Source organism: Podarcis pityusensis, assembly GCF_964106645.2.
Source record: "Podarcis pityusensis genome assembly, chromosome: 7".
Taxonomy (NCBI): Eukaryota; Metazoa; Chordata; class Lepidosauria; order Squamata; family Lacertidae; genus Podarcis; species Podarcis pityusensis.
The window spans coordinates 83051279-83073800 of NC_138031.1; the positions used below are offsets into that span (position 1 = coordinate 83051279).

General features: G+C 46.0%; 1 protein-coding gene across 2 annotated transcripts in view; it reads left to right on the forward strand.

Moving 5' to 3' along the window:
• Positions 1 to 22522, forward strand: part of ADAMTS16 (ADAM metallopeptidase with thrombospondin type 1 motif 16) — an 86256-nt gene that overhangs the window by 59309 nt on the left and 4425 nt on the right. For both annotated transcript variants that reach the window (XM_081014653.1, XM_081014654.1), the window contains 5 exons: positions 5032 to 5158; positions 13024 to 13225; positions 14358 to 14552; positions 17234 to 17452; positions 20979 to 21126. In XM_081014653.1, the coding sequence (XP_080870779.1) occupies positions 5032 to 5158; positions 13024 to 13225; positions 14358 to 14552; positions 17234 to 17452; positions 20979 to 21126 (891 nt within the window). The remainder of the gene's footprint in view (positions 1 to 5031; positions 5159 to 13023; positions 13226 to 14357; positions 14553 to 17233; positions 17453 to 20978; positions 21127 to 22522) is intronic.

The window sequence follows — 22522 nt, forward strand, 5'->3', positions numbered from 1 at the left end:
TAGTCTTTAAAGAGCCAAAATAATACAGAACAGAAAGGCAGCTGGAGTGGGAGGTTGCAGAGGGGAAAGAGTGGAAACCATTAAGCACACAGACATTCACTGCACTTTACACACATCCACTGACTGAGCAGCATGCTCTGGGACCGGGAGTAGAGAGCAGGCGGGGGCATGGCTGGCCTTCGTCCCAGGGGGCATGGCGCACATCCCGGGGGTGTGGCTTGCCATCCCCACAGGGGCGTGGCCTGCGTCCTGGGGGCATAGTGCCTGGTGTGCTTGGGGGTGCATGGCACATGTCTGGGGGGGTGGCCGCGATGGTGCCCCCCTCCCCGATGGTGCCAGGGGCAGTGCACTCTCCCCGCCCCCCCATTCCTCCGCCAGTGCACACATCCACGGTGAGACATATATAGGTTGCCAGATATTTAGTTGTCATCTAATTTCCCATGGGTCACTTTGTCGTTGACAGCAGCGATTGAAGGTTTATTGTCATACCTCGGGTTAAGTATGCTTCAGGTTGAGCATTTTCAGGTTGCGTTCCGCGGCGACCCGGAAGTAACGGAATGGGTTACTTCCGGGTTTTGCTGCTTGTGCATGCACAGACGCTCAAAATGACATCACATGCATGCGCAGAAGTGGCAAGTCGTGGCACGTGCAGACATGGGTTGCGTTCTGCTCAGGATGCGAACAGGACTCCGGAACGGATCCCGTTTGCATCCAGAGGTACCGCTGTATTTCTTCTGCTTGGGGAGGGGGTTGCGAGGGGTGTCTGTTTCAGTTTGCAAAACTCCTCTCAGACCATCTCGGTGCAATGAGCTGCTAGCCCTCAGGGAACAAACCCAATCCCTTGAGGCCAAGGTAGCTGCATTGGAGAAGATGAGAGCCAGAGAGATTGATTGGCAAGGCCTTTGGAGATACGATAGCAGCATCCCACTCCCAAGGCGACAGCTTCCCCGCTGTCCTATAAAATGAGGATCTTGGAGTAGGTCAGGGCCACTCTGAGGAAAAGGGAAACAATATTTTAGAAGAGACGCATTCCTTGTGGGAGAAACCTGATATCTTCTATGGAGGATCCACCCAGCAGCAAGAGGGATCCTGGTAATACAAGGGTGTGATCATTATATGGGCATAAACCACTGGGTTTGTGAAAGGTGTGTGGATTACCTCCTGGTGACTCACCTGCCTGGTGTAAAGTTTGTGGATGTCACACAAATAATCCATTCCAAAGCATGGAGAGGAGTCCATGGTCATCATGGAATATGCTGGCACCTGTGGGCTGAGGAAATGTAGTTGTGTGGCCCTGGAAACTAAATTTAGGTTGCTACGTAGGAGGTTACCCAGGACTTTCAAGGTAACTTTCTCTGAAATGCTAACTGTCCCCGTGCCAGCTAGACAGGAAGAGCTAAGACATGGGTAGGCAAACTAAGACCCGGGGGCCGGATCCGGTCCAATCACCTTCTCAGTCTGGCCCACGGATGGTCCGGGTATCAGCATGTTTTAACGTGAGTAGAATGTGTCCTTTTATTTTAAATGCATCTCTGGGTGATTTGTGGGGCCTGTCTGGTATTTTTTCCATAAGTAGAATGTGTGCTTTTATTTAAAATGCATCTCTGGGTTATTTGTGGGGCATAGGAATTCGTTCATTTATTTTTTTTTTCAAAATACAGTGGACGCTCGGGTTGCGAACGTGATCCATGTGGGAGGTACGTTCGCAACCCACAGCGCTGTGTCAACACATGCATGTGCACATGCACAAAGCATGATTTAGTGCTTCTGTGCATGCACATGCACCGTAACCCAGAAGTAACCCATTCCGGTACTTCCAGGTTCGGCGTGGTGCGCAACCCGAAAACACTCAACCTGAAGCGTCTGTAACCCAAGGTATGACTGTATAGTCCAGCCCCCCACAAGGTCTGAGGGACAGTGGACCGGCCCCCTGCTGAAAAAGTTTGCTGACCCCTGAGCTAAGAGATAGTGCCATGATAGCAATACAAAAAGGCCAAAAAAACATGTCTGGCAATTTGGAGAGAAATGCCATGTATAAGTGTTTATATGCTAATGTTTGAAGCTGGTGTTCTGAAGTGTTTTAGAGGAGAGATTCCACCCCAGATTCCATAAAGTGGACGGCGGTGGCATGGTCATGACAAATGACAATGCAAAATTCCTGTGATTTTCTACGTCAACTGAGTTGCAAATGGGTTTTCTTTTTCCTGGAAACAACATGGAAATGAGTTGTAAGTTTCTGCTAGGTGCCACTAAATTTCAAGAAGTGGATTGTACATCATGTGAAAGATCACGTAAAACATGAGAATTAACGAGTAAGGAAATGTCGGGAAGACAGACAGACATCTACTTTATCTGTGCAGATGAAAAGGCTGTGGTTGCCTTCCCTCCCAACGCTTGCTTCTCAAAACAATTCGGAGTAATTCCCTCTTGCTGGAACTATCCTGTGCTGTCACTGTTATCATTTAAGCCTCTGAACTTCTTGCTCATTAATTGTGCAGACAGCATGTGACGGGCAAGTCTATAAAATGCATGACCAGTTTGTCTGGAGGCGCAGCAAGCCACACATTGTGTAACAAACAAAAATAGCCGAGCTCAGCACATGAGGCAGACTGCGGAGGCAGGGAGGCCTGGTAATAGAAGGGGAATAAATTGTGGAATAGAATCCTTCCAACACTGGGTGAAGGGTTAAGTCGCCTCACACGCCGCCTTTTATTGGTAGTTTTGAAAGGAATTTACGTTCTGTTTTCTTTGTGTCAGGAGAAAGCAAGTTCATGCAAAGTACTGTGAGGTAACAAAAGTATGCTGGCAAGCAGATCTGTGAGGGGAAGTGGGGGGGGGGAAATACAGTAGGAAAGGAGTTGGTCTCTGCTTGTCTACAGGTGACTCTTTGAAACATTTCCTTCACTGTGTTCATGGGACTTTGCCTTTCGTAGAGGATTCCCCATCGTGTGTCTGAGCAAGCAATGTGTGGCGTGTTCTTGAGTTATTAAATAAACCTTGAGAGGCACTGCCACCTTGCCAGCCCCCCACAGATAAGTGTCCATGCCAGCAGAGGAGAAAGAAGGTGCAAGGCCAAAGGGAGTTACTGGGGAAAGCATCACCCATAGGTTAGCAGGATGTTCTTCCCACCCTCTATAGTGGCCTGAAATGCTGCCATTGATCTAGGGCAAGGCCTCCTTATGAAGAACAATTGGGGGGATGGAGCAAATGTTTAAGTCCAGTGGGCACAGGGCCAAACTGCACGTTCCTTTTGCAGATATTATATGTCCTTGACTGCACCGTGTAGCCCTGTGAATGTGAGGCATTGCTTGCATGGGTCCTGTTACATCTACCACATGTAAGACTGTTGAGCTTTGAGATGGACAGCTGTACCCGTTGGAAGGCTTGGGTGCAGTGCTGCTCTGCCATCATACATGACCACACGGCCCTTCCTCAAACCTGACCTCCATACGATGTTGGACTACAAACCCCATCATCCCCGACCACTGGCCATGTGGGCTGGCCATGATGGGGATTGTAGTCCTACCGCATCAAGGTTAAGGAAGGCCTCTCTGCACACTTAGAGCTTTGTCTAAAGTAAACCTTCTGGGAATGATGCCATAACACAAAAGGCATGCAGTGACTATCAAACACACTGCGTGGAACACGCTTGCAATCTAAGCAGCCACCACACAACTATTTGTGTGAACTAGACCGTTCCCATTATAAATGGCACCATCCCAGCACTCTTGATCTCTGTAGCTCTATTTCTGCGTAAGCAAATAAGACTGAAGTGTGAGCAGATGCCCCCTGTCCTGTTCTGTTGCCCCTCTGTGTGGATTGATTTTGCCTCTTGTTGCACTCTGCTACCTTGGAGAATTTTTAAAATTCATTTAGGAATTGGTGCGTGCTTAGTTTGCTACAGTTTTCTGTTGACATTCTGTTGACAATGCCATATGTGCATTGATTTTAAAACTCTGTGCAAGAAGTATTGTTGATGTGATCGTGCAATTACATGAAGATTCGTTGTTGTCATGTGATTTAATCAATGCCAATATGAACTCCTGAGCTTCAGCAAACTGCATACATGCTCTGAAAATTTGAAAGAAAGATTGGTGGACTGAATCATAGAATCACAGAACTGTAGATTTGGAACGATTCTCTAGGGTCATCTAGCCCAACTCCCTGCAATGCAGGAATCTCAACTAAAGCACAAGTGACAGGTGGCCATCCGGTCTTTCCTTAAAAAGCTCCAATGATGGAGAGTCCACCACCTTCTAAGGGAGTCTGTTCCACTCTTGAACAGCTCTTACCGTCAGAAAGTTCTTCCTGAGGCTTAGTCAGAATCTCCTTTCTTGTAACTTGAAACCATTGATTCAGGTCCTACCCTCCATAGCAGAAGAAAACAATCTTGCTGCATGATCAGAACCCCCAAATCCAGAGACAAATTTGGATGAGGAGAATTTTGTAAATATTCCTAAATATGCTACTCTTAAGAGAACACTTGTTCTCTTCTGCAAAAATCCGAAGCGTTTCCCTCATCTGGTCATTGAAATTTGCTCATGTACATCCCTGTGAATGGAAAGGAAGCCAGGTGTCCTGGAACCCTCTCCCCAAAAGCTTAGTTTTATGCAGCTATACGTCACAAAATCTCTTAACCTCTTCGCTAAAATAACCACGATTCAGGTTTAGATCCAGGTTATGTCCGTAAGAGAAGAGCCATGGGTGGGAACGAGAGGGAAAGAAAGAGGGACTGCAGAAGGGGAAGAGGACAACTGTGGAATAAGCATTAGAGGGAAATCTTATATATGATTTCCAGAGCTGCTCTGAGATAATCAGTCGTGTAATTAGCAAATACCTAAGGAAAACACCAGACTTGTTTATTTGAGCTGGGCACCCGAACACAGGAGGCAATCAGAAAAATGAGGTTGCTATTTACATTGGGTTATGTAAGACGTACACGGTGGATTTGAGATAACCAAGAGATTGGGTTTCGGATGCATGCAGCTGTTTGCAACTTGGTACTAGCCACCTGTGTTCTTTTGTATGCAGGTCAAATGGTCACAAAAGCAAGTTGCTACAAAGATGGGCAGGTACCGGTGGATCCTTCTTTCTGTAACCCCAAGACTCAACCGGCTCCTGGAATTGTTCCTTGCAAAATGGCAGCTTGCCCTCCCAGGTAATAAAACCCATCGCAAATTGTGTGTTTCCTCTTGGTGCATGCATTTATTTAAAAATGTTTGCAACACAACGTTTTGATGAAAAGTTTCCGAGGCTTTTGCAGGAAATGTTATTGAGGTTTTGTTCAATCTGCACTGGCTTCCAGTTCGTTTCTGGACAAAAATCCAAGTTTCTAGTCACTGATTATAAAGCTCTAACCTGTTCCGAGACCAGGGGATTCGAAGGGTTGCCTTCTCTGACTGTCAGGAACTGCCCAGGCTAGGACCAGAAAATGTTGGCCCTGTGTACGGCAGCCCTGTCCCCAGTTTAACTCATTTCAGCCATGAATCCCTTTATTAGCCTCCAATTCCTCTTCTTTTTGTTTCTCCTTGTCCTAACCCACCGCCTGTAATATGGAAATTAATCCGTTCCGCGAGTCTCTTCGTCTTGCGGTTTTTTTCGTCTTGCGAAGCACGGCTATTAGTGGCTTAGCGGCTATTAGCGGCTTAGCGGCTATTAACGGCTTAACGGCTATTAACGGCTTAGCAGCTTAGCGGCTTTAAGAAAAAGGAAACAAACTCGCAAGACGTTTCGTCTTGCGAAGCAAGCCCATAGGGAAATTCGTCTTGTGGAACGACTCAAAAAACGGAAAACTCTTTCGTCTTGCGCGTTTTTCGTCTTGCGAGGCATTCGTCTTGCGGGGCACCACTGTACAGTGGTACCTCGGTTTAAGAACAGTCTGGTTTAAGAATGCTTCGGTTTACAAACTCCACAAAACCGGAAGTAGTGTCCCGGTTTGAGAACTTTACCTTGGTCTAAGAACGGAATCCAAATGGTGGAAGGGCACCGGCAGTGAGAGGCCTCATTAGGTAAAGCGCGCCTCGGTTTAAGAACAGTTTTGGTTTAAGAACGGACTTCTGGAACAGATTAACTTCAAAAACCTAGATACCACTGTAGTAGTAAACTACCTTAAATGTAAAGGGACCCCTGACCATTAGGTCCAGTTGCGGACGACTCTGGGGTTGCGGCGCTCATCTCACTTTATTGGCCGAGGAAGCCGGCGTACAGCTTCCGGGTCATGTGACCAGCATGACTAAGCTGTTTCTGGCGAAACCAGAGCAGCACACAGAAACACCGTTTACCTTCCCGCCGGAGCGGTACCTACTTATCTACTTGTACTTGGATGTGCTTTTGAACTGCTAGGTTGGCAGGAGCAGGGACCGAGCAACAGGAGCTCACCCCGTCGCGGGGATTCGAACCGCCAACCTTCTGATCACCAAGCCCTAGGCTCTGTGGTTTAGACCACAGCCCCACCCGCGTCCCACAGTAAACTACCTTACGTGTTCTCAAAACCATTTAAACTGAATATTTGGATCGTCAGCCATGCCTGGCTTGATGGTTCTTAAGTTACGAAGACTTGATATATTGAAGAGTGAAATGCTGAGTATTATTACTATTATTTGTTAATAGTAATACCTTTGTCTGCTGTCTTCTGCCTCCTGCTCTTCAGCATCAGGAGATGCTGTACAGACCAGACTGGCCTGGGGAAGGTTGCCCTGGCCTGCACAGCATCACAAAACCGGCCTCCGCCTCCTCCGACGCTGTAGACATATTTCCAGAAGTGCTGCTGCGGGAGGAGGAAGAGAAGTAGTGATGTGCAGGGTCCAAGTAAGTTTTCTTCCATTTTTTGACCCTGCGCTCTGGTGTGAGCGAACTGACTCAAGCCACAGCACAGAACCAAAAAATAGCGCCAGAGCACAGGAGCTAAAATGGGACATCTGGGATGGGATCAAAAGCTGGGGTGACTTCTGTCCATCCAGGATGTCCCAGTTAAATCGGGACAGTTGGAGGTATGCAATTACCTGCTATGGAGCAATAAAATAAGCCCTCCAGGTGTTGCTGACTTTAGGTACCATCAGCCCCGGGAAACATGGGGCATCATGGGAGTTGTAGTCTATAATATCTGGAGAGCACCATGCTGGCTAGACTTTTGACAGAGAGTGGTTGCCAAGGGGTTGTGCTTTCTGTTCTCTGTGTCTTTCGACACAGGGGGTCATTTTTCACATGACAAATATGACTTCTCGTCAGGATCTTAGTTGTGTTAGAGTATGGGGGGAAAACGTTGAATACCGGAGATAGATAAATAGATATCACATTCAGGTTTCCATGCCTCTTATTAAATATAACAACCAAACTCTCATTTGAGATCCTGCAAGAAAAAGTAATACAGTCCAGAATAAAATATCCTGCAGAAAAAGTGCCTACCTAGAATTGCAGTTTCAGAAAGAAGCATACTGTTTTTTATTTTTAAGCACTCCAGCACTTTGAGGACACTTCTAATTTCATTGATCCTGAATCATCGTAGTGAAATAGTTATTTAATCACGGCACATGTTAAAATGGGCAAGCAGTTATATCATGGCTCTGCGTGCACATATAGTGCCTTACATCATTTATGTGCACTCTCTCGAGTTAAAAGAGACATCGCATTGCCGTCTGAACCTTCCAGACATCATTTCTGGGTTCTACATGGGATATTTTAGAATTCATGGCTGCAAGCCCTGAAGGGGTTTGGCTGCAGTCCCAGATTTGAGCATTTAAGCCAGCTGAGCTAGCTCATGAAGTCTATAAATATTAGGCTTACACCAGAGCAAAGCTTAAGCTGGTTGTTAAATTGCTGAGCATAATCGAAACTTGTGCAGCGTAAAACATTTATGTAACGTTCTTCTCATGGGTAATAGAAGATGATGATACAATTCCAGTTAATTCCAGTTTAATCCTTATTTATCATTATTATTTATTGATTTGATTTCTCAGGTCTAAGGAAACGCACTCACTTCATTTGGTCTAACAGGAAGTGATGGCAAGCTGTAGAGCAGGGGGTGGCTAACCCCAGGTTTGGGGGCTGATGGAACTCGCATGAGCAATTCACACATGTACACAGTACCAGTAAGCTATCATTCAGCGGCGTAGCATGGGTTGTCAGCACCCGGGGCAAGGCAAGTAATTTGCGCCCCCTAACCTGGGGCAAGGCATGTAATTTGCGCCCCCTAACCCGGGGCAAGGCAAGTAATTTGCGCCCCCTAACCCCTAACCTGCCGCCGCTGCCAGCTTCTTCTTGCTGCTGCCTGGTCTGGTCTGGTGTGATTCTCTCCCGCGCTCAGCGCTGCGCTGGGCGCCGCTGCACTGTCCCTCCCCCAGATAGTCCCTCGCTCTCTCTCCGCACCGCACGCCTGGCACCCACCCCCTCCACAGTGGGCAGCGACCCAGCGGCTCGGATCGGATTCGCACAGCCAGCACTGCAGTGAGAGAGAGTGAGTGAGCCAGGTAGGGGCAGAGAGCTGCGAGTGTGAGCGCAGCCCCCCCGATGTTGCGCCCGGTGCGGCCGGCCCCCCCTGCACCCCCCACGCTACGCCACTGCTATCATTTGACCATAGGCTTATCCACACTTAGCTTTCCTTTGCTCCTTCCAAGCACAGCCCACATGTTAAAACTCAGTGTTCTTTTCTTCCTTTCTTTCTTCTTCCTTTTTCTGCTTGGTAGGTTTTCCTGTGAAAACCTGTTCTTTAAAGCTTAACTGGAGCAAATGGCAATCCGTGAAAAAGCTGAATGGACATTTGCTTCAGCTGAGCGCTAAAGAGCGGGTTTTGATGAGGAAAGCTTGGCGCAAACAATAAAAAATAAATGCCTGGATAGAGAGCTTTTAAGCACCAACCTGTGCTTAAAGGTACCTGTGGATAAGCCGTTACAGTGATATTCAAACTAGGCCACTAACAGCAATGTTAGGTATGGATTGAAACCAGGTGTTCTGTGGTTGTGTGACAGAGATGACCCATCATCCCCCCTGACATGACCATTAATTAGGCCTGAGCTGGCGTAGTTGATAGAAGTGAATGAGAGGGAATTTTTAACAGGAAAGGATTGACAGGGACCCTTACTCATGTGCCCATTGTGGAAACTGCAGGTCAAGTCATCCTATGCATTCTTATTCAGAAGCAAGTTCCACTGAGTCCATGGGACTTACTCCCAAGTAAGTGCATACAGCAGGGTCAGGGATCATTCTCCCCTTGTAATAATAATAATAATAATAATAATAATAATAATAATAATAAATAATACCCCACCCCACCCATGTGGCTGGGTTTGCCCAGCCACTCTGGGCGGCTCCCAACAGAATATTAAAAACACGAGAAAACATCAAATATTAAAAACTTCCCTAAGCAGGGCTGCCTTCAGATGTCTTCTAAAAGTCAGGTAGTTCTTTATTTCCTTGACATCTGATGGGAGGACGTTTCACAGGGCGGGCAGGCGCTACCACCAAGAAGGCCCTCTGCCTGGTTCCCTGCAACCTCACTTCTCGCAGGGAGGGAACCGCCAACATACCCTGTATTCTCTGAGTGATACAGGAAGGAGCAAAGCTACGGTGGTTTGCACAGGGCAAAGAAGGGACTGGACAACACTCCAAGTAGAACCAAGTGGTTGCAGAGTTTATAGGCTACACCAATGAAGCTGTAGGTAGTTGGGGGGTCACACTTTTGAAGGTGCCCCCATATAGAAAAACAGAATTTTCTCATAGACATAGGGAGGAGGCTACTGAGATAGCTGTAAAAGCGATTTCTGTGCTCAGCCCCCTTTCATTTGATTTCTTGCTGCTGTTTTCATAAATATCCGCAGAACTAAAGCCGTCTATTCGAGGCAGGGTTTGAGGACAGAATGATGAAGACAGAGAAAAAAGATCTCTTGACTTTGACTTGGTGAGATTAACAGCCCTGAAAGTCCTAGTTCAGGATTTGTGTCCAGTAACAGTTTGGTGTTACATGCTTCACGGAATAATATGTGTTTATGGGAAATTAGTAGTAGTAGTAGTAGTAGTAGTAGTATTACAGTGGTACCTCGGGTTAAGTACTTAATTCGTTCCGGAGGTCCGTTCTTAACCTGAAACTGTTCTTAACCTGAAGCACCACTTTAGCTAATGGGGCTTCCTGCTGCTGCCACGCTGCCGGAGCCCGATTTCTGTTCTTATCCTGAAGCAAAGTTCTTAACCTGAAGCACTATTTCTGGGTTAGCGGAGTGTGTAACCTGAAGCGTATGTAACCCGAGGTACCACTGTATTATTAATAATAATAATAATAATAATAATAATATTCTTATTTGTTCCCCGTCCATCTGACTGGGTTGCCCAGCAGAAAACATTCACAAGCGTAGTACACACACAGTTTTTCACCTTGGAGTGAAGTGTTGTTCATTCATGGTTTAGGCAACAAGTTTTGAAGGGGGGGGGAGGAAGAGATAGCTGTGAAGTTGAACATCCCAGAAGTGTTGACGGGGATGTTTTAGGTCACTTGCAGAGGACTTGGGTTACTGCTCCAGGTTTCTCTCTTTCCGCACTCTTTGCCAATCAGCTGTCATCATCTGCCGGCCTTTTCCATGCCAAGTTCTGATATCGGGCAGTAATCTTGGGGGAAGAGAGAAAAGCATGGGCAGATTCCCGAGGCTGCCTGAAGTCCGCTCCTAAGGTCAATGACTAGAACATCTGTTCAAACAGCAGAACAAGGGAAATTGTGAGCGCAGAGTATCCTATGATTTCTGTCTGCATTTCATTACTGGTTCATAGATACAGTGGCAGAAGCGGAACATGTGTGTGGCTGTTAAAAACAGCAGAAAACAAAGCTGGAGGAGTCTAAACAAGCTGTGCTTACTGTTATATATTGGGTTTAACACATTTTATGTTACAAGGCAGGGACGCGGGTGGCACTGTGGGTTAAACCACAGAGCCTAGGACTTGCCGATCAGAAGGTTGGCGGTTCGAATCCCCGCGAAGGGGTGAGCTGCCATTGTTCAGTTCCTGCTCCTGCCAACCTAGCAGTTCGAAAGCACGTCAAAGTGCAAGTAGATAAATAGGTACCGCTCCAGCGGGAAGGTAAACGGCATTTCCATGCGCTGCTGTGGTTCTCCAGAAGCAGCTTAGTCATGCTGGCCACATGACCCGGAAGCTGTACGCCGGCTCCCTTGGCCAATAAAGCGAGATGAGCACCGCAACCTCAGGGTCGGCCACGACTGGACCTAATGGTCAGGGGTCCCTTTACCTTTACCTTTATGTTACAAGGCGCATTCTACCCAATTGTAGAAGCATTGGTAGACAAACATTCTAATGGCAAGTAAGCGCATGCACTGTCAACGGTCAACGGTCAGTTCTTGCTCGGCATTATTATTGTGTTGCCCAGTCAGTTTGGTTCTTGTTTTCCTAGGAGTGAGCTGTTGTCACTGACAAATGCTAAATAAACATATCTGAGGAACTTATACTGCCTTGGGCGTCTGACATCTTCCGAACATTTAACACTTACCAATATGCGATGATGGATTGAGGGGGAGTCCCCATCACACTGAATTATTTCTCTCATAGCAGCATTGAGATGTGGGAGGGTACATGATGTAATCTGCACCTTTCTTCTAGAATGTTGTGTTTTGAAATGTGCAGTAAAAAACAAAACATTTGACAGTTTTCCCCCCAAAGCATATCATGAATCAGGCAGGAAGGAGGAAGTGTTACTCTTTCTTGCTACTGATTTGCAAAGAGCCATCCAGCAAATTCATGACTAAAGTGAGACTGATGCAGAAATGCTTCGTAAACTGCAAATGAACAACATTTGACAATAACTCAAATTATTCACGCGTACAGTTTATAATAATTTGAGTTATTGTCAGTTACTATGCATATGCAGGTCATCGTTTCAATAATTCATTTGCAGTTTGTGAAGCATTTCTGTATCCTTCTGCTGTGCTGAAGAAGAATTCCACGAAACAGTGGGTATAGCCAGAATCACTGTTCACTATATCTGTTTGCGGACCACTTCGGCAGCTTTGGACGTCATAAAACAAAGATTTATGGCTTGTTTTCACCAGATAAGAATCTGACCCATTGCTTCTTTCAGGGACTCGCATAGTCTACAAAGACTTTCAGAGACTTATAAGTTTATTTGGTTCTATGTTTTCAAAAGAATCCATCAAGAGTGCATATTTTGTGATTTTCAGAGATTTATAATATTTCTGTTTGTTTGGTTTTGCAGAGAGTGCATATTTCATATATTTCATACTGTTCAATGTTCTGTATAGATTATATAAAGTGTTTATATTGACATCGCATTGTTGCACTTGGTCATTGTGTTGCCTTGGATATTACTGATAATTATTTGCAACACAGGGGTTTAATTGTTTGGTTACTTAAAGTGAGACTGAAGCAGGAATGCCTTGGCTCACAGCTTATACTCTTGACTGTACATACCATTTCTCTCTCAAACTGGACCTTCCTCAACCTTCCTCAGACCTCTTGTCTGAGTTCTGCTTATCCTCCTGTGATGAGGATAACATTAAATAGCCTTGAGATCTTTGGAGGAGATCCTGAATGGAAACATGGTGCGTAGAAATGAGTCAAATGCCATTCACATTGGCTTAGGCCAGGGGTGGAGAATCTCAGGCCTGGGTACTGAATGTGGACCTCCAGTTCTCTCTCTGGCCCTCAGGATGCTCCCTGGGCTGCGCTGCTGCTGCTCCATATCCATCTTGAGCTCGTTAGCCTGTCTGCATTGTACCTTTGAGATGTGGCGATGCCTGGATTTGAGGATCGAAAGATGAGTGTGTGTGTGTGTGTGTGTGTGTGTGTGTGGAAATACCTGACTTTTGGGTGGCTGCCCTGTGCTTTCCAAAGATGAGAGTCCCACCTCTTTTTCAAACACCACTTTATGCCTTTGGCTGCGTCCACCATTGGCATGTGTCTCAAAAGTTTGCCCCTGTGGGAACATGGGTGCGAATAGATTCCTTGCCCCTGGTATCGTCCCCCAGTGCTAAATGCCTTTCTTTGAATCTTTCCTTCTTCCTCCTCGTCTAGCTGGTCTGTTGGCAACTGGAGCGAGTGCAGCTTGACGTGTGGAGCAGGCGAGAGGTACCGCTACGTTCGCTGCATGCAGAGAATTCACTACAAGCCAGAATGGGTGTCGGATTCTCTTTGTCGATTCCCGGCCCCAGCCAACAGGGAACTCTGCAACAAACAAAACTGCCCACCGACCTGGAGTGCTGGCTCCTGGTCTGAGGTAAACAAAATTCACAGGAGTTTTCGTCAAATATTGGAGCTGTTCCAACAAGTCCGCTTACCCTTTTAGGTACGGTGGCATTGCAGACTGGCAATGCCTTGTATCACGGGATCTGGTGTGGGGGCTACAGATGATGGAGGCTCCCCTGCCGGCTGGAAGAAGCTTAGAGCTCCCCTTCACCAGCTGGGTATTTGGATCCAAGCCTGCCTACAAACTGACCAATGGCAGGCAGGTTTGGAGGCAGGACCCTCCTAGTTGGGTGGGCTTGAAGGGGCAGGTAGGCTCCCTTCAGGTCCACTCCCAGGATATTTAAGGTGCCCTGGCCGAGCCCCAGCACAAAGAGCTCCCACTATTCACTCATGTGCTCCAGACTTCCTGTCTCCATGTGCAGTCTGATAGGTAAGGTAAAGGATCCCTGGACAGTTAAGTCCAGTCAAAGGCGACTATGAGGTTGCGGCGCTCATCTCGCTTTCAGGCCGAGGGAGCCGGCGTTTGTCCACAGACAGCTTTCTGGGTCATGTGGCCAGCATGACTAAACTGCTTCTGGCACAACAGAACACCGTGACGGAAGCCAGAGCACACGGAAACGCCGTTTACCATCCCACCACAGCAGTACCTATTTATCTACTTGCACTGGTGTGATTTCGAACTGCTAGGTTGGCAGGAGCTGGGACAGAGCAATGGGAGCTCACCCCATCATGGGGATTCGAACCACCGACCTTCCGATCAGCAAGCCCAAGAGGCTCAGTGGTTTAGACCACAGCACCACCCACGTCCCTTGCAGTCCAGTAATATGCCTCCAAGTATAAATTAGTCAGGGTGGAGTGTATAGAATGGCAGCTGCCCTGATGATTTGCTTGTAGACCTTTGACTTCATTCACACGGTGGTCCTAATGTTCTAAATCTGAGACATTTGTAAGAATAATTTTTCTTAAAATATTTTTCTAACATGCAGTAAATTTAGTGGTGGGTTGTTTTTTATTGAAGTGATTAATGCTACGGAATTGTTTTTTTTAAAAAAATATATATATCCTACTAACATCTTTCATTATGTCTTGATTCCCTCCCACCCACCTGCAACTTCTGGAAAGCATCAACCCCTAAATGTTTGTATCCCGTTCCATTTTCTCAGTGCTCTCGAACATGTGGGAAAGGCTGGAGGAAAAGAGTGGTTTTGTGCAAAAGCTCCAGTTCTACTCCCTGGGCTCAGGTTCTGTCCGATGCTGCCTGTGCCTCAGAACTGAAACCGAAGATGCAAGAAGCCTGCCTCCTGAAGCGATGCCACAAGCACAAGAAGATCCAGTGGTTTGTGTCCACGTGGACCGAGGTGAGAAAATGGAGAGGGCATTTCTATTCATTAATGTGTTGTTGTTGTTGTTTAGTCGTTTAGTCGTGTCCAACTCTTCTTGACCCCATGGACCAGAGCACGCCAGGCACTCCTGTCTTCCACTGCCTCCCGCAGTTTGGTCAGACTCATGCTGGTAGCTTCGAGAACCCTATCCAACCATCTTGTCCTCTGTCGTCCCCTTCTCCTTGTGCCCTCCATCTTTCCCAACATCAGGGTCTTTTCCAGGGAGTCTTCTCTTCTGATGAGGTGGCCAAAGTATTACTTCTATCTTAAACGGAATTTCAAACCTGCGCAGAATTTATTTCTAAATATGTGCTCTATAGAGCACACGGGAAAGCACATTTCTCTCTCAAACACAATTGTAACTTATGCGAAAAACAAGGGATTTTAAAAAATGCTATCTCGTCAGGGGTTCGCAATGGGATTTCCACAGATCTTATCCAAGCAGAAACTGCTACTGGAAATAAAAATAACACCTTGTCTCTCATAACACTGTGGAAGAGCCAAGTTTTGACTGTTTATCGAGTAGCGGTTCCGCACGGCGCAGATGTGCTTGCGGTATTAATCGTTTGTCTCCTTCAGCAAATACCCAAACTGTGGTTTGTGTGCGTCAGGGAGCTTTAATAAGACACATGTAAACAGATGTTTAAGGATATACACCTGCCATTCACACCCCTGCGACCAGCAAGTTTCCTATGTAAACGATGTGAAGCTGGATCAGACCCACGGTCCATTAGCTGGTTTCCCACTGTAGCCAACCAGAAGCAAGTCGCAAAGGCAAATTACTGTTTTATCTGTAAGTTGCCTTGAGTCCCTTTCAGGGGAAAAGGCGGGATATAAATAAATACATCATTATAATCCATGTAGCGGCAGCAGTGCACTGTACATTGTAACTCCCTCCAGCAGTGACCAAAAGTGGTGAGTGCAGGCAGTTAGTTATGCCCAGAGCCGGCCCACCCATGAGGTGGGGTGAAGCAACTGCCTCAGGCAGAAGAAGCGCAAGAGGCGGTGTCCCTGCCCACCCCACTGATTCCGCCCCTGCCAGAGATGCAAACCAGGTAAGGGAGGTGGCAGACTGCTTGCTGGTCTCCCCCACCCCTGGGGCAAAGAGAGACCCACACCAAAGTCTATGGAATTCCCCCCTTCTCCCCAAATATTATGAGACGTCTGATAAGGAGGGCTGGGAGCAGCCTCTTGCGAGGGGCGTCTCTAGGACTAAGGTGAAACTGTGAAGCTCCCTTGTCAGTCTTTTGCTATTGGCTGCTGCATGTTGTTTAAGTAATCTTGTAGGTTTATAGTACAGTGGTACCTCGGGTTACATACTCTTCAGGTTACATACGCTTCAGGTTACAGACTCCACTAACCCAGAAATAGTACCTCAGGTTAAGAACTTTGCTTCAGGAAAAGAACAGAAATTGTGCTCCGACTGTGTGGCAGCAGCAGGAGGCTGTTTCAGGAGGTGCTTCAGGTTAAGAACAGTTTCAGGTTAAAAACGGACCTCTGGAACGAATTAAGTTCTTAACCCGAGGTACCACTGTATTGAAAAGTGGGTTTTGGCATGCTGTTGTGTTATGCTATTATTTTTGTTTTGCTATCTTATTAGGAAATATGACCGTATTTTTCTGTGTATAAGACGCCCCCATGTCATAGCTGTCAACGTTTCCCCTTTATAAGGGAAATTCCCTTATTCCGAATAGGATTCCTCACAAGAAAAGGGAAAAGTTGACAGCTATGCCCCATGTATAAGACACCCCCTATTTTGGGAGCCTCCAAATTAAGAAAACACCCCTCAGCACTACCCATGTATAAGACGAGCCCCAATTTCAAACCTAATTTTTTGGTTAAAAAAATCCCATGTCTTACACACGGGAACATACGGTATATAATATCACAAAATGGTTTTTTGTAATGTGTGTTTGAAATGCATCCCTGCTTCTTTGCTTTTAAGTCACTTTGAGTTTGGTGTGTGTGTGTAAAAGTGGCATACAAATTATCGAATGAATCATGGCGAAAGTGAGGCATTCCAATGCACAGCGTTTCACCCCAGAGGGCTGGGGAGTCTTTGCAAAGACTCCTTAAGGAGAAATCCTTGCAGATCCCCACCACCCTGCCAGGTGCCAATGTCTTGGCCACCCCTGATTATGCCATAGAATGTGGAGTGTCAGTTTGAAAATTAAAATTAAAAAAACTGGGGAGGGGGAGGAATAGAAGATAACTTGCTTGAATGCTGATCAGAAGCATTAATCACTGAGCAACCAATGTGGAAATATTATTGTGCTGACTGCAGAGATGCTGATCAGACCAAAAGCACAGTTAAGCCATATTTACAGTGGTACCTCGGGTTACATACGCTTCAGGTTACAGACACTTCAGGTTACAGACTCCGCTAACCCAGAAATAGTACCTAAGGTTAAGAACTTTGCTTCAGGATGAGAACAGAAATCGTGCTCCGGCGGCAGCAGGAGGCCCCATTAGCTAAAGTGGTGCTTCAGGTTAAGAACAGTTTCAGGTTAAGAACGGACCTCTGGAACGAATTAAGTACTTAACTCGAGGTACCACTGTATAGTGTTCTGGTGAAGGTGTAAGAGAGATAGGGGACCTAAACTATTTAATACTAATGCATTGTCACTGTATTCTCTTCCCTGCACCTCCTTTTCTAGTGCTCTGTGACATGTGGAAAGGGAGTGCAGAGGAGGACACTGAACTGTGCAGAAAAATATGTTTCTGGAAAATACAGAGAACTTGCGCCTAAGAAGTGTTCCCACCTTCAGAAACCCAACATAGACCTGGAAAAAGCCTGCATCCTAAACTCATGTCCCAGGCACTCTGCTTATTCACCAGTAAGTCAAGGCAGCTGGTTTTCCTCTTCTTGGTCTCAGGTAAGGATGCCGCTAACTTTGAACCCGTTTTATATTTCACATTAGACCTCATCCATCATGTTTCTTTCAAACAGTGTCTCTTTTGCCCTGTGTTTGTGCTGCTGGCATGGTCTTTTACTTCCAGGTCTGGTCTATGGAGAGAGCTGGCTTGTGTAGTATAGAGACTACAAATGTGCGGGAAATTGATTGATTGGCAGTCAAGGCAGATGAAAGAAAGGGCACATAGCAAAAGGGCTTTGAACCCCTCCCTCAAGTGCAATATAAATGTTGTTCATTCTAATGTGTGAATATTTTGTACCCCTTACTTATTTAGAAGCTATATAGAGTAAGGTAAAGGTAAAGGGACCCCTGACCATTAGGTCCAGTCGTGGCCGACTCTGGGGTTGCGGCGCTCATCTCTCTTTATTTGCCAAGGGAGCCAGCGTACAGCTTCCGGGTCATGGGCCAGCATGACTAAGCTGCTTCTGGCGAACCAGAGCAACGCACGGAAATGCTGTTTACCTTCCCGCTGGAGCGGTACCTATTTATCTACTTGCACTTTGACGTGCTTTCGAACTGCTAGGTTGGCAGGAGCAGGGACCGAGCAACGGGAGCTCACCCCGTTGCGGGGATTCGAACCGCCGACCTTCTGATCGGCAAGTCCTAGGCTCTGTGGTTTAACCCACAGCGCCACCCGAGCAATTTAAAACAAATTATCAATATACAAATAAAATCTGCAAAGTTTAAAATCTGTATGTATCCCTTGTTCACTTGTCCAAAAAGGCTCACCAAAACAAAAATGTTTTAGCAGACATCTAAGATATGTGGACAGTAAACATGAAAACCGTAATTCTGAAGGGAAGAGATATTCATCAGGAAATTATGGAAGAGAATGCATTTTATTTGCTTTACGAAGTACTTTGGGCTGTCTCATACCAGCCGCTTATTAAGGCGTCCAATTATTTTAGTGAGATATTCAGATAAGAACATTGAAGTGGGGCCACCTTTAGAAAAGAACATTGAAGTGGGGCCAGCTAAAAGTTTGGGTGAGTCCATGTCCTGTAGAAATAAGTAGCATATTGTTACAGATCATGACACCTAGCAATTATCAGGGAACCGTCTATGTGTTTATGACATAGAAACCAGCAAGTCCCCTGCATTTAGCACAGTCTTAGGTTACCTATTAATGGCTTGCTGGTGCTCAGTTGCTTGTAAGCATTTTCACACCATAAGCCATGCTAAGCACTTGAGAGGACTGTAAAGATACAATGGCTTGATGCCCATGGAGGTTTATTCTTGGATTGGCTGTGCCATTTGGACATCCGTTTTTGAGCTGGCAGTTTAAGTTTATGGAAGTTACCTTTCATCGGAAGGATGGTACTAAAAAAATAAACATTTGGTTTGGAGGAAATGACTATAACAATTCAAAAGAGTGCAGTAGCAACGGTAACATATATCATATTTTGCGCCTGGGTTCTATCTCTTTATTGCATTCTAGAATGACCATGAAATGAAGTCCAGCAGGGGCGTTGTATAGGAACCGGCACCTAGATTTGTGGACTTCCACTTAGCTCTCTGGAGCAAAACAAGCACAGGAAGAGAAAGGAAATAACCCCATTCACATTTTAATGCAGAGTCACCTCATTCACACTTCTTGAAGCAATATGCAAACTGAAATGCAGCTAGCCTTAAAAATTTTGCAGGTTGCTGTCCAAATAATTGACTAAAGAAGCTTACTGTTGTTGCTGCTGCTGCTGCTGCTGCTAACTACTGTTGCTGTCGTTGTTTTATTACATTTATATCTTGCCTTTCTTCTTTCATGGAACTTAAGGTAGTATATATCTAGTTTCCAGGCAGTCATCCATCCAGGCACTGACCACCATCAGGAAGGTGGTACCCTCATGTGCTTTCAGACCATACCCCTCAGACAAAGTTTTAAAGGGAAAGTGCACACAAAAAATGTGCACATTAGTGAAAATGACATAAAATTGCATTGTGTTAAATAAAATTGGAAAAATGCATACATTAGACAAAAATGCATATACAGTGGTACCTTGCAAGACGAATGCCTCGGAAGACGAAAAACTCACAAGACAAAAGAGTTTTTCATTTTTTGAGTTGCTTCGCAAGACGAATTTCCCTATGGGCTTGCTTCGCAAGACGAAAAAAATGAAAACGTCTTGCAAGTTTGTTTCCTTTTTCTTAAAACTGTTAATACCCAGGGTGACTTCAAGGAGCAACTCATAGCACGCGGTGTGGTAGCCTTTTTTGAGGTTTTTGAAGACTTTGGTGATTTTGAAGACTTTGGGAAACCGTGCTTCGCAAGACAAAAAAACTCGCAAGACGAAAAAACTCGCAGAACGAATTAATTTCGTCTTGCGAGGCACCACTGTATTGAGGAACATGTACTATGTTCAATTTTTTCATACATACTTTTTTGGGGGGGAGGGGGGAATCACAAACTGATTCAGAAATAGAGTGATCCAAACTTAAGATTGGAAACTGCAAATAACTTGCTGAAACCATCTGAGCGGTTTTGCCTTTTCCCTGCCACTTTCCTCTGGAAAACTCACTCTTTAGCACTAAATCAGAACAAACAGCAATCCACAGAAAACCCAATTGCAGTTTGTTCCAATTCAGTGCCAAAGAGCAGGTTCCCTGGAGGAAAGCAGTGGGGCAAACAGAGATGTGGACAAGCCCATAGTGTTCCTGAGAAAATGGAAGGGAAAGCTTGTAGCTTCCTGGGAAACTTGCACTTTTTGAGGCCGATGAATGAATTTCCAAGTTCTGACTGGAAATTGGCATTAGGGGAAACTATGAACTATTGCAGATCTTGAAACCCTATTCATCTTAACCTAAGCCCCACTGAGCTCAATGATCTACACCCAAATAAGTGTTTTGGGGATCATTGGTTAGTTAGACAAATCAATTAAAACCCGTTTTTGGTTTTTTAATAGTTTTTTTAAAAAGAGGGAATCTTCATTTGATTTGGCAACACGTTCCTTGCATACATTTAAAGCACTCTTATTCCACTTTAAACAGCCATGGCTTCCCCCTCAAGAAAAACCTGGGAGCTGTAATTTGCTACAGGGGCTGAGAGTTGTTAGGAGACCCCTGTTCCCCTCCCAGAGCTACTATTCCCAGAACGATTTAACAGTCAACCCTCCTTCCCAGAGTTCCCTGTGATTTCCAAACTGTAGCTCTGGCCCTTCAGGTTCAGGGATGGTGGGAACTGTTAGCCCCACGAGGACATACATCACAAGGGACCAGATAAAGCAGCTGAACGTTCAGCCCTATGCCCTTTGCTTTATGTCTATATTAACAGGTATAGGATTGGGCAGCGTGTGAAAGGCCCTAACTGCATATATGACAGTAATAATCCAAAGTAAACAGGTATCTAGAATACTGCAGAGATCTCTTACTGGAGCAGCATTGCTAAAATTTGCAGCGATTACGCTCTTGTCTTTACTACTCTGTTTACACATTGACATTTTCAAAAGGTTTGCATTCTATTAAACGTGCGGTTGGACTCCGCTTTCCCTTACAGTGCACAACAACCTGTGGAGGAGGCATGCAAGTCAGGTCAGTTCAGTGTCTAGCCAACGGGAGGTCAGCCACTGGATGTCTGCTACACCAGAAGCCGGCCGCCTCGCAGGCCTGTAACACCAACTTCTGCCCTCTTCCTGAAAAGAAAGGTAAATTCTGTTTCTTTTGTTGCTGTTTTTCCCAACTTCCACTTTTGCATTTAAGGTTTGGACTCGCTGAACAGACCAACTGAGGTGAAGGGGTTGTAAGGTAAAGGTAAAGGGGACCCCTGACCATTAGGTCCAGTCATGGCCAACTCTAGGGTTGCGGCACTCATCTCGCTTTATTGGCCAAGGGAGCCGGTGTACAGCTTCTGGGTCATGTGCCCAACATGACTAAGCCGCTTCTGGTGAAACAGAGCAGCACACAGAAACACCGTTTACCTTCCCGCCGGAGCGGTACCTATTTATCTACTTGCACTTTGGTGTGCTTTCGAACTGCTAGGTTGGCAGGAGCAGGGACCGAGCAACGGGAGCTCACCCCGTCGCGGGGATTTGAACCGCCAACCTTCTGATTGGCAAGTCCTAGGCTCTGTGATTTAACCCACAGAGGGACTGACAAATCCACACCTTTCCTACATCCTGCAGCCAAGTCTTCTCTGGCAAGATGGCAAACCTGCTTAGGACAACAGCCTCACCTGAGAAGGAGAGCTTTGCACAGTGCTGATCTGTGCCATCCAAACCTCCATCAGCCAAGCTTTCTCAGGTGGGACTTGCCCCTGTCAGAACAGCGTCTCCACCTGTAAAGGTTTGGCTGCAGCAGTCTAGGCAATGGGGCATTCTGGCTGAAGAGAGGCGCTGCTCTCAGCATAGCTTTCTTGGGTGCCAAGGCCTCATGGCCCCAGGGCCCCCAGTTCCCTACTGATTAATAAACACACAGACGCAAGTATTTAGGTTTATGGGCTAAAACAGGCCACAACTTTATTGGTTACAGATGTGAGCGGTTTGGCTTAGGCATTGGGTGAAGCCAAACTATATCTTGACTCCCACCCATCTACAGGGAGTCAAACTAAGGGTAAACCACCAAAAGAGGGAGCTCTATGACTTACATCATATAGGGGCACCCCGAGAGGTCCCAGTTGGGGTCGTGACATGGCCCTAGCCCACATCCGGGCTTCGGACAGGATCCGCACCCCCGGATACCCTTATCGGGGAGGGGCAGGCAGAAGCTACAACCTAATCTCCATTAAACAAAGTCTTACCCAATGCTTAACCTTACAAAGTTGCAGTGATTGCTACGAGGTAGGTGAAAACCCAGTGGCAGGTGCCAATTTGCCAAGTGGGAAAATTCCTACCCAGCCCCAACCGTAAGGCGGCTGACGTTTGTCCATAGCAAGGTCTTGTCATACAAAAGCTGGAAAAGAGCAAAATTACAACAAAAATTACAAACATCGAATCCAACATAAAACAGTACAAACAAGAAAAGAAAACAGAAGAGAAAAAAGAACACAAAAAACAAAAACAAAAAAACACATCTACAAATAAAGCCATATCATCATTCTAATAT